We start from the raw sequence: 12,062 nt of genomic DNA on the forward strand, positions 1-12,062 counted from the left end.
GCAGTGTACGCGCCTCACTGGGGACCACCCAGCTATCCCAGCCACACCAGGCTCCCCTTGCCATGCGGCTCAACCAGCAGCAGGTAGAGGACCACGGGGCTGCTTTGCCTTTGGCAAGGGGTCTTACAGAGGCCAAATCTGATTCTGGAATGTGGCACTGGGTGGATGTGGCCAGATCCTGGTGGCTGCTCCTTTCTTGGCCTTCACCTCTGTCATCTGCCACTGCTGTCCAAGGGAGGAGATGTTGCTGGAGGCAGTGGCAGCTGCTGGGAGTTGTGTGAAGCTGAAGCACACAATGGGTTGGGATTTTTTTTTTTATCCTTTTTTATTTAGTTTTTAAATATTAGCTTCTTATTAGAGCAATTTTGGCAGCAAAGAGGGAGTACTTATATCTCCCAGAAAGGCAATCATTACCTACAGATTAACTTCCCCTTAAACCCTACTATATACAAGTGCCACACAGATGAAAGAGGGGTTGAAACCCCAAAAGCAGCCCACAGAGCTTATGGGTCTTTGGCACTGCCCTGGCCACAGCGAGGGAGCCATGTCTCAGCTCTCTGCTCACCAGGAAGTGAGGTACCTGGCTCAGACCTGTCACAAACCCAGGGAAAAGCTGTGGTATGGCAAGGCTGTTTGCCATCCCCTGTGCAGTGGGATCTAATGTGGGCTTAAAAACAGAAAGAAAGGAGAGGGGGGAAAAAAGCCCATCTTTTTTTGGAAGATGTAGCCTCATGTTTTTTAGTTTATCCCAATGTGTCTAGGGATCTTTTGCTTATGGATGACCTGAGTGCTTATGGAAAATGCTTTTTTTCTGAGAAAAAAGGAGGAGGTGGGAGTTATCAGGTGCGGTTGTGAATAGTTCTCTCCTTGAATTCCAAAGCCATCCTGGATAAATCCCCATGCTCTGTTATTGCACTAACCCCTATCTTAATGGGCAGGGTCCTGGAGTTTCTTGGGACAGTGATGGGAAGCGCCTCTCAAGTCCTGTAGGAAGGGAAGCTACAAACATGTGACTCTTGGACTGGGAGCTGGTGTGGTGCATGCACTATCCCCAGCCCCACGTGGTTTAGCATGCCTTCAGCCATTCCCCCTTCCTCTACATGGGTTTCTCCATGTGCCTTTCCCCTGCAGCAAACTGCTGCAGACCTCAAGTCCTCATTCCTCCTCTTCGGTCTCTTTTGTTTCTAGAACACTGAGGATTTCCTGTTTCGGTACGACTTGGACCTCTTTAGTGGTGGCTGAGAAACCTCAAGAGTTATTTACCAGGTGTAACACACGCCCCATGTACTTTGGAGAAGTTTCTCTCTAAATGTAATGCCCTTTTCCCCTTATGCCCTCAGGGCCTTTCCTTTTGTCTGGGAGGAAGAGCTTCAGAGTAACTAGTTTCTAAACTTGCTTGAGTTTCTTCCAAGTTGTTTTTTCTCTGCTGTGGGGAGAGGGCAAAATATGTCTTTTCCGTTTTCATTGTGCTCTCTTTTCTTTTTGAGATTATAATGGGATCTCTCACTACCCTAAAAACTAACAACTTATATGCCTAAATAAGAAAAATCTTTTAGTCTCAAACAAGATGAAGGTTCTGACAGAGTTTAGCAAACTTATTGAGTCAAATTTGCCGTGTTGAGAAGACGAGAGAATACAGGTGCCTTCCAGACTGTGCTCTGAGGGAGACAGCATTGGTTGGGGCTATTTTTTGCCTTTCCAGTTCGATGGCTTTCTCCACAGTGTGTGCTCTGCAGAGCATCTGGTTTTGGCACTGGGGGCGGCAGGGAAGGGATCCGCACGCTCAGTTCATTCTAGGTAAGGGAAGCCGTGAGTCCTTCGTCCCTGTGAGCCAGTGCGGGTTGTCTCCATATGTGCAGCTGTCCCAGCCTGGCTCCCACCAGGCAGAGCCCAGCGCTGGAGTAGCCAAGCAAAGCCAGCCTCCCCGAGTTCGAGACGTGCTAAGAAAGCATCAGCTAGATTTGGATGAATGAATGAATACTCTCCTCTTCCTGCGCCATAAAACACGCTGAGCAAACCCACTTAGGCTCGTAAACCCCATCACATTTTTCCTTTTGAAGGGACTAGCACCAGCCCCACTCTCCTCCACATGCTCTGTTTGGAAGCAAGGCAGTGCATCAGGAAGGAGCCTGAAGGAAGAATTTATGGTGTCTCTAATTAGTCAGTTTGTTCCATCCTTGAAGAAGAGGATAACGAGCTACAGGGATGCATTGCTGGCCTCTGGAGGAAGAGTGCTGTGGCTTAGGCTCATGTCCAACTGCTGATAGGGTAATTAGTGGTAACTGGGAGCTATCAATCATCTTGGGTGGAAAAATGTCTGGGCAAAAGGAAAGACCCTCCCAAACATTTTCATAACTCAAAAGGGTGTGAGACAGGGTCTGGAAGACAGTACTGGCAGTCCGTGAGGTATTTGAGGAAGGAGTCTATTAAAAGATAAATTGAACACAATGGCCTTTTGTTCGTCCCTGGGTAGGTGACAGAATTTGCTGTTATAAAAATTGCAAAGTATTTTAGAAGGAGGAAGGAAGAAGAAAAGAGTTAGCAGATGGAAAAGAGGGAAGAATAACAAGAATTCGGGGGAGAAAAAAGTAACAGCGCACTAGTTATTAAAATCAGCTGCTAATTGCAAAAATGATATAGGACGAAAAAGAATTATGCAATTTGACAAGTAAATAAAACGTGTCATTTGCATTTTAAGTGCATGACAGAGAATTTATTTAAATAACTATTAGATATAGTAAGGTCCAACTTTCTACTTTTCCCAGACAACCACATTGTGTGAGAGAGATTTCAATTTTCAGCAGGAAGTAAAAACGCCATGGATTTTGGTTTTTGCTTTACCCAGTCATGATTTACTTTGGCCAGTTTTCCCCTGTTGTTCCTTCCTAATTCTGAGGCTCTCTGAGGAGTAGGACTTGTGCAGGGCCTGGCTGAGTGCTGAAGAAGTGGCCAGCTCCTTGATGGAGGAATGTCAGACTCCTCCTGAATAACCAACTGCAGTTTTCAAACTGGTTTGGATCTCCAGAGTTTTCAGACACCACCCTTTTAGTCCTGCCATGGAATAGGATGTGTTAGCAAATGTAGGATGGGAACTGCAGAGAGATTATCAAACATCTACTCTGCCAAGAGTAGGGTTTTGTTGGAGTGGTAGCTTGCTGCGCTGGCACGTGTGTCTTCAAGCTAAGAGTTGTGAGGTGCTTCTGGAAATGTCCAGGTATTTGAGGTGGATTTCAAAAACATAGAAGGAGCTGGAGAACTGGTGGAGTAGTGCCCCTAGAGAGCAGGAGCTGGGGAAGAAGTTGAGGAAACTCAGCAACCTGGCAGGGAAACTGTTGGAAGCATGAGGAGCTACAGGAAGGGATCAGAGCTACAGGAAGGGATCAGCTAAAGAAAATAACGAACTCCTCAGCAAGCTGAAATTCAAGACAGGAGAAAAGTAAAGCTGAAAAGATTTAAAATGTATGGGTATGCAAGATGAAAATCTGAGAGTCTAGGGTCAGGTGGGACTGTGAATGACACTCAAGAAAATGCTAGAGTTGTTCATTGTGAGTGAGAAGGAGGCCTTCCTCCTCACTGGAACATGAATGCCGGTCACACCAGGCAACAAGGACACCAACTTCCTGAAGAAGTCTCTGAGCCTTTAAGGGCTTGTGAAGGACAAGTGACATGTCAGAACATAAGGGCAAGGCAAAGGTAGTGACAGGGAGCAACTTCATGTCCCTCTGTAAGACCCTGCAGATAAAGTAAATAATCAGTGTGTCTTCTGCCTTCACCACGTTGTGTGCTGTTGACTCCTGCAGTGAGCCAGAGACCAGGTTACTGTTTGAGAACTACACTTCAAGGCGCAAACGGGCCACTGACAGGGAGCAACGAGAACAACCAGAGGTCCAGAAAACATGGCTTCTGCAGAGAGACTGAAAGAATTAGGTTTTGTTTAGTCTAAAGGCAAGAGAAGACTGTGGGGAACAGGACAGCAGACTTCAAACGCATAAGAGGTAACCGCGAGAAGGAGGGAAGTAAAAAAATCTGTTCTTCAAGTTTGCTGTGCATCAGAGGTCACTGACTGACTTAAACAACAACACTGGAAATTTTGGGTAGTCTCTAAGAAAGATAATAAATATGGCCTTATGAATCAGGGCTTGGGTATCGCCTGGACTGGATCACTAGGGAAGCATGTGGTGTCATCATCCCCAGAGGACAGCAACAGGTTAGAGAAATATTTGCCCAAATGGGCTAGGTAGAGACTTTTTATTCCTTTGGTTGCTTTGAAGATGTTCCCTCCTCAATTTCGTGTCACTGTCATTCCACAGGAATCCTTTAATCTCTGTTTGGTTTGCTCAGAGGAGGCAGAAGGGGAAGAGAAAGGGGATAGTCAAGAGCAGCAGTTTTGGGCTGGTGGTTTGCTGTAGCCTGGGGGCACGTGGGCTCTTTGGCAGAAGGTGGTGTAGAGGAATGAGCCTGCCACCATAAGGTTTCAATTTACTGTCCAGGGGTCCGCACCGCTACTGGAAAACCTTGAGGGGGCCTCCAAGCATGAAAACCCACTGGGGGAGCTGACCCCGGGGGTCCTTCTCTGCTTTCTGTGACACTAAGTGCTTCAGCATGGCAGGGACAAATGCGATTGTTTGCTGCTTGGAAAGAGCTTGCTGACCCACGGATGCCTGCCCAAAACAAGCATTGCTGCCCAGCCCTGACCATCCCAGCATCTCTCCCCTGGCAGTGCCGGAGGTGCTGTGCTCGTCCTGGTGCAGCCAGCGCTGTGTGGGCCATCTGTTCTTGACCCTTTCCTGTCCTTTGTTTTCACAAGGAGCTCTCCAAAATGTTTGTCAGACTATTTCTGCTTGCCTATTGTTGAACCCTTGTCTTTAAGCACTTTAATCTGCCTAATGGGCTGCCTGCTGTTATGCCAATGGCCCCAGTTATCCTCATGAGATTCTTCTGGCTCTGGAGGCCCACTGGTTCCCATTGTCCTTACAGACATTTCTTAAAACAAGCAGAGATGCTTGGAGATGCACTTGGAATCTAAACTAAATTCCACTATCAGACCCTCTCTCTTATTTTTGAGACTGCTGCTTAATCATGTTAATTTTGCTGTGAGGCTCCACCTCGGTGTTCACTTTGCTCATGGCATCCTTTGAACTTCTCTCGGTGCTCTGCTTGTGGCCTTCTCCTTGGCTTGGGCTGGTGGTGGTGATGGTGTGCCGGGATGCTCAGAGTGCCTGAGCAGCGACTTTTATCCTCAACAGCTGCTGATATTAACTGCCGAGTCTCGGTGATGTCATGGGTTTGATTTCGGAGGCGAGCTTGAATGACTGGCATAACCTGGTGCCTCAGCTTAGCGTTGGTCAGATTTTTTGGCAGTGAAATCCTGATAGCCCTTTTGCCGTCCAACATTGCTGCGATCCTTTGAAGAACCTCTTGCCACTCTGCAAGGGTGTAGCCGAGAAGGGATTGTTCTGGGGATGGAGAGGCCTGGCCTTTGCAAGAGGTTCACACTCTCTGGAGTGAGTTATAAACTCAGATTGGCTGCTACTGCTGACAACACCTGAAGCATAATTTCTGGAGGTTGTGCTTTGGTTTGCACTGTTGCTTAAAATTTTTCTTATTATTTTCAAGATTTTTCTTGTCTTTAATTTCCCCTGCAGCTAACAATGAAGCTCTCTGAGTTAACGTCCCTTTGCCTCCCCTTGTATCATTTGTCCTCGGCTGGAGATGGGGAAGATGGCTCTTCATGGCTATGAGTACTGTGGGTGTGTTATTTGAAAACTGTAGCTTGGCCAGTCTCTAAAACAGGCCCAAGCCACCATCTGGGCTCCATGCACCCAACTGGGGTCTGCCTGCTCCAAAATGGGATCACTCTGCACTGGACACCCATGGAGCTAGGAACGAGGGGATCCAGGCCACCCTGGATAAGGTCATGCTCAGGCCACTGACATTTTAATCAGCATTTCATAACTAATTGCCTGGCCACAGCTATCTTATTATCAATTAACATAGTCCTGAATGTCAGGAAGTAACTGTATCTCTCTAACTCGCTAAGGCTGCCTTCTGGGTCTGTGAAATGGCTGGATTTCCTCACAGGGATGGATTACATGTTTACATCTTCCCTGCTGCCAGAGTGTGTAGTGTGGATGACCCAAGTAAGCAACAATAATGTCTTCATGTTCTCTCTCTGTCCTCCTCATCTTGTGTAAGCTGTAGAGGGGGAAAAAAGAATCCCCTGTGTGTGAGCTTTTGGAGTAGGCTGGAAGACACCCACATTGCAGGCACTGTACTGCCTGAATCCAAGAAATTAGAGAGAAAAAAAAAAGCTCCAGCATTTGAGAGCCTTTTTAGAATGGACATTTTTCCAGACAGCAGGAAATGCCCTTAAATGGATGGGATCATTTCAATGATCCTTTTGGTCCAGAGAGCATTGCTGTCTCTCAAGCTGGGGGATATCTCTGCCATCAGCGGAAGGTCTCTTACCAAACTGACCTGCTCCAATACGTCCATCTTTTAACATCTGCTATTTTGGAACACGGGACTTTCCAGATTAGGATAAATATGACCCACTTAACAAAACTAAGCATCTCCTCTTGTGAGGCTGAAGAGGGTACAGCATGGAGGGTGGCTTTTTATCTCTCTGCGTGGGTGAGAGCAAAGGGTTCCTTTTAGTTCTGTTTTCGTTAGTCACTGGTTGAACGGGCCATATGGAAGGTCAGGTGAGGAGAGGGCTCTGTGGCATGGCCTTGCTGTTCATTGCAGGTGTGTCCCTTCTGTATCTGCAGTAAGGTGGGTTTAGCCTATCTGCAGACCGTGGCTGCCCATTTACTCATTTGAGCTACAGGGAAGGCAGAGCTACTTTAAGGAAAGCTTGTCTGCATAAAAACCAGAGCAGCTGAGAAGGGACAGTGCAGATGGTGCTAATTTCCAGAGGCCATATGTTTGGAGGGACCCCGGGTACCCCTACAAGAATTCTTTGTTTTCTCAATGTTCAGTTTCAAAGGTGCTCTGGGGGTCTCCTCTTTGCAGGAGACCGCTGCTTCCTCCCACTCATCCACTCCCGACACGTTTGCTCCGTCCCCTCCTCCGTCCCCCGCTGCTCGCCGAGCCCTGCAGCTGGATAAACAGCGATCCAGTGCTTACAGCCCTCCGGTGCCTTCCAGCGAGGCGCCGGCACGGAGAGAGGCTTCCTGAGCTGCCCGTCGTGGGCGGACGGCCGTGCTCAGCCCGCGTGCCAGCGCCAGCATCGCTCCAGGCCCAGCAAGATCAGGTTCAAAACACACGGCATCTGGAGGTGCTAATTACAAATGGAGGTTCTCTGAATGTGCATGGCTGAGGGATTTGGTGGTCTGGGAGCTCTGGGTCTGTCTGCTGCCCGGGCTTAGCTATGGAATGGGCTTAGAAACATTCGTGGTAGCTTTGATCTCTGCTCTGTTGACTCATTGTCCCTTCTCTGTTGACTGTTTGTATGGAAAGGGGATCTAGCTCTTCTCCTGTGCAGCACCACCTCTCACCCCAAAAGAGCCTGCTGTAGGGAGAGGAGGAAAGCCCAGAGGTGTGATTTGTACTTGTGGCTGTTGATAATATTGGCTCCTGGTTGTTTGTGGAGCTCTTTGGAGTTCACCACCATCAAGAGCTGGCCCACCTGGGGGCCAACTGGCAGGCCTGTTTCAACACAGCTGCCCCAGTCTGGCTGGGAATGCAGAACACTGGTGACATGAGGGACAATGTGCATTGGTGTTGTGGTGACTCTGTTGCAGTTCAGGTGGCTTTTGTGAAGGCTCCCATACAGCCTGGTGGACTTGTGTGTTTACCCCCTTGGCTTACAGAGTTGTCAGCGTCCCTGACCAGGCCAGACCTCTGACCAGGGGCAAGTCCAGTGCACTGCCCAGGAGAGGCTGGCTCAGCCTGGCCACCAATGGTTGGAGCAGTTGGGAGTGGAGGTGTACATATCCCTGTCCTCCTTTGCCAGCTGTTTCCTCTAATGTGCCTTTACTACTTGTTTTATTAAGAATACACTTTAGAACCTCTGCTCCACCTTCTTGTTTATCACTGGGACAGAATATGACCAGTGCATTTTGCTGAAGCTTTATTCTGCTTTGTAAAATCCCCAGTGCTTTGCAACAGCTTATCCAGCAACACCTCCTCCCTCCCCGCTGTCTTTGAGACATCTTGCCTCCTCCTCCTCTCCCTTTTCCTCCTCCTCCAGCCCATGTAAGATGATGTTGCTTTTGGAAATGACTCTGTCTGGGGGCTTCGCTTTCTCCTGGGTCACACAGATGATCCCGGCATTTGAAGCCCAGTCCCTGGATGGTCTCTACCAACTGACTTATTGCAGCCAAGACTCTGTCCCTGCAGCTCCCTGATGTGTGTTTACACAAGACTGTGCAGTCCCCCCTTCACAGAACCATTAATTTTATAGAGGGTATATAACAGAGATGGGCCTCCACTATGCCTCCTGCCTTTGATCTGTGTGGGGTGCGTGGCCTGGTGGGCCCAGAGCTGCCGGCAGTGCTGATTTACTCTGCTCTGTGGACAGAGCTTCTGGAGCAAACAAGAGCTTATGTTTTCTCGCAGTGGTAATAGCAATACCGTTACAGGCTGTGCTGCTGGCTGGGTGTTTTGGGGCTAGAAGGGCAGGGATGGCTCAGGGTTTGCTTGTCTTTAAGTTTTTCTTTTAATATTAGCTCAGTGGTTTGGCTCATGCAAGTCGTGAGTGCCCCAAGCCCACGCAGACAGGTAGGCGGGTTATTAAGGGTCTGCAGTGCTACTAATGGAAATAAAGTCCGTGTATTGGCAAGCCATAAGCATTGACCTTGTGACAGGGCGCTCACTCTGAAACAAAATCTCTCCAGAACAGTTCTCTCAGAGAACTTCATTGTCATCCAAGCCAGACTCAGAAAACTTTCTTTTTCTTTTTTTTTCTCCCAGTCTGGCATAAATTAGGATTCCTGGATGTGAGTCTGACCTTGCCCTCCAAAATGACCTCTCTGATGAGGAACCCTTTTGTTGTTTAGACTTGATGTACCAAGTAGGACACTGACCTCAGCATTAACACTGGTTGTGGGGCAATTGCCAGACCAACCAAATCTGGGTTGCCCCTGAAATCCTGTCCTAAATTTGATTGGAGTTGAGCTGTTGAGCCTTCTGGCTGTGAGTGTTGACCTTAGCTCGCTCTGTCAGTCATCACGAAGGTGCTAAGCTTTATTTTTTAACCCAAAGGTACCCTTTAGAGGTAACCTCTTCTAAATGAACCACGATGAAAGCTGTGTCTAACAGTGGCATTTGACAGGGCAGTTTTAGGTCACCAAAGCTTGATAGCCAAACCATTTGCTGAAGCCCCTGGTATGAAAGAGTCATGCTAAGTGAGAGATTTCCAATGTGGAAAACGTTTGTTCATCCAGAGTCTCCGGTTTCTTTTATGGACTTTCAGCCAGGGGCATTTTCAGGATGACGACGTATTCCGCAGGTGCTCACTGTGACATCCGCCTCCCGTGCAAGGAGGAGGCTGCTGCCTGTTATCTGTCAGCTCGCCTGTTATACTGCTTAGCCTTAATTCTTGGCACTCTGTATAGAGAAAAAAAAAGAAAACAAGAGTATCTATAAAGTATGGAAAATGTAGAAGCCCCTGACAGTTGTATGGTGTGTCTTGCTTCTCCCACAGAGAGGAAACCACAAAATAGTGAGTCCAGGGGTTTCTTTCCACACACACAATATCTGTCAGGATTTTGAGGAATTTTCTGGGAACTGATGAAAGAAGCGTGCTCTTTAAGCCCTGATATATACTGCACAACTGTTCTGTACAAGGGAGTTGCAGCACTCCACACTAGCAGGTTCCAAAAAGCTTTCCAAAATAAAAGAAACCCAAAGGATTTCAGGGAATTTCTTCCAAGAGGGCAGATTGGCTTCTGTTGGAACATAGGCAGAAGCAAAGGGGAAAATTTGCTTGTATTAAAGAGAAAAGATACCTGATACGTTTAATAGCTGTAGTTTCCTAATTACCTTTTCACACCTTTGCAAGATCACCAATGCTGGTGGGAAGAGCACAGGAATTTTAGCAGCAAAGGGGCTCTTGCCTCCCTAGATTCAACTTTTTCAGTCCCCAGGGGTGGCAGGGATGTGAGGTGGAGTCACACAAGTAACAAGACCCCCACTCACATGTGCAGAAGGACCAAAACTGTGTGTAACAGCATCAAGAGCCTGACTTGCATGGCCTTCCCGACACAGGGCTGTCAGAGGCTGCCCTGCACTCAGTGATTATTAGCAGCTGCTAATTGTGGGGATACCTTAATTAACAAGCAGAGAGTTGGTGAAAGTGCATCAGCAAATGGAAGCAGCCTCAGGATCAACCCCAAAAGATGGTACAATGTTTTTATCTAGTCCTTCTGGTTAGCATTTATTACATTAAAATAATTAATGATTGTTAATTTTTTTCCTCTCTTTCAGGTCCGCCTGTAAGTACCAAACCTCTATGGTTTTAGAAGCTGTTGACACAGAGTTTGTGGGGCATGAACTGGCACAGTCTCCTGTCTGTGGTGTCTGGTGTGGTAGCCAACTTTGCAGTCCTGGTACCCTGAGATCTCCCAAACAGCAAGTACTGTGGGTTGTCAGGACCTATATTGGAGTGGGATTGCTCTTGCCTGCAATTCAGCCTGTGAGGGGGAGATAGAGTGAGCCAGGGATGGGGACACAGCAAAACCATGTGGTACAGGTGTCTGTGTGTTACCAGTTGGCCCCACATACTCCGGGGGAACCGCCTGCATGTGCTTCACATGCACTGGTGCCACACACTGAACAAGACGTGTGTGCAAAAAAGAGAAAGACAGATCACAAACATGTGGCAGGAGCTGAGCTGGAGGGACTTGTTCCCTGCTACTTCACCCAGGCTTGCTGAACTGCTGGGCTCTCAAGTATAGCTGCACAGCTATCAATTTCCAAGGAAAAATTGTGTTGACAGCTTCCTTTTCAAATGTTAGCTAATGTAAAACCTCAGTGCGGATGATTTAGGCTTCAGGAAAATAGCTAGGTTATTGCAGAAATTTTCTTGTAGCTATTAAGAGACCCACAGTGAACCAGCAGCAGCAATGCAAGGACTGAGGCCATGTATCTCTCAGGATTATAAAGAAACACTATATTGTCTCTAGCACAGTCCTTCCAGGGGAAATGGTTTATATTCGTGTACAATAGAGTGACTATAGTGGGTTTCTGTGGAGGAACATGAGAAGTTAAACATACGGTAGTCATCTTTTGTCTGTTCATGCAAAAATGTCTTAAACAGTTTGCAGATGACGTTCTGAGGAGAAGTAGTTGCTGTGCACAACCTATTTTCTTTCCTGTTTCATCAAGCTGAAATGCTATAGACTGAACTCCCCCAGATATATGAACACAGACGTATTTAATGACAACAGACTTCCAAAAAGTTGAACCTTCTAGACCGAAAGGTCTGAAAGTGTTTCACAGCTGGAAGCCCTGATCCACACAGACCTTCAGCTTATCCCAGGGGCTTTGAGGATGAGGACAGAAGTGGATGTTTTTCAGCATTAGCTGTGCAGCTTTGGAGGGGGCTGCAAGTGGAGTCCGTCCATGGCTGTCCCTCCTACTCCAGCCTGGGCAGCCAGACGTTGGCATTAAATAGATGGGGCGGGCACAAAATTGGTAGTGGTGTTGGTATGTCCATTATTGCTGTGAGAAATTAAAGAGAAATTAATAGCTCAGCACAGACATCTCCTAGAGAGCAGTCGGTGCCTTGTGGGGTGAGGAAGACGCACGATCCAGGCTTCCTCTGCAGCACTAAGAGTTAGAAACCTAATATTGTAATGAGAGATTGAAGCCTGGCAGAAACACATGAGACCACCAGAGAAGTGCTGACATTGTTTGCTACTGTATCCTGGCTTATTGCGACCCCTGAACCTGCCTCTGCATACAGACTTCCAGGACAGGCCATGAGGAGTGCTACAGCCAATGGAAATAATAAGAGGAAGTCAGGCAGACGGAGTGTCGTTAGCCAAGGTGGAATTTGCCCTGGGATAGCAGCACCCTCATCTCATTCAGGACCTCTTGGATTTCTGATGGCTGGT

General features: G+C 47.7%; 1 protein-coding gene across 16 annotated transcripts in view; it reads left to right on the forward strand.

Moving 5' to 3' along the window:
* Nucleotides 1–12,062, forward strand: part of COL13A1 (collagen type XIII alpha 1 chain) — an 87,510-nt gene that overhangs the window by 18,585 nt on the left and 56,863 nt on the right. For all 16 annotated transcript variants that reach the window (XM_027661001.1, XM_027661012.1, XM_027661016.1 and 13 more), the window contains exon 4: nucleotides 10,432–10,439. In XM_027661001.1, the coding sequence (XP_027516802.1) occupies nucleotides 10,432–10,439 (8 nt within the window). The remainder of the gene's footprint in view (nucleotides 1–10,431; nucleotides 10,440–12,062) is intronic.

The sequence above is a fragment of the Corapipo altera genome, unplaced genomic scaffold, assembly GCF_003945725.1.
Source record: "Corapipo altera isolate COAL_440 unplaced genomic scaffold, ASM394572v1 133, whole genome shotgun sequence".
Taxonomy (NCBI): Eukaryota; Metazoa; Chordata; class Aves; order Passeriformes; family Pipridae; genus Corapipo; species Corapipo altera.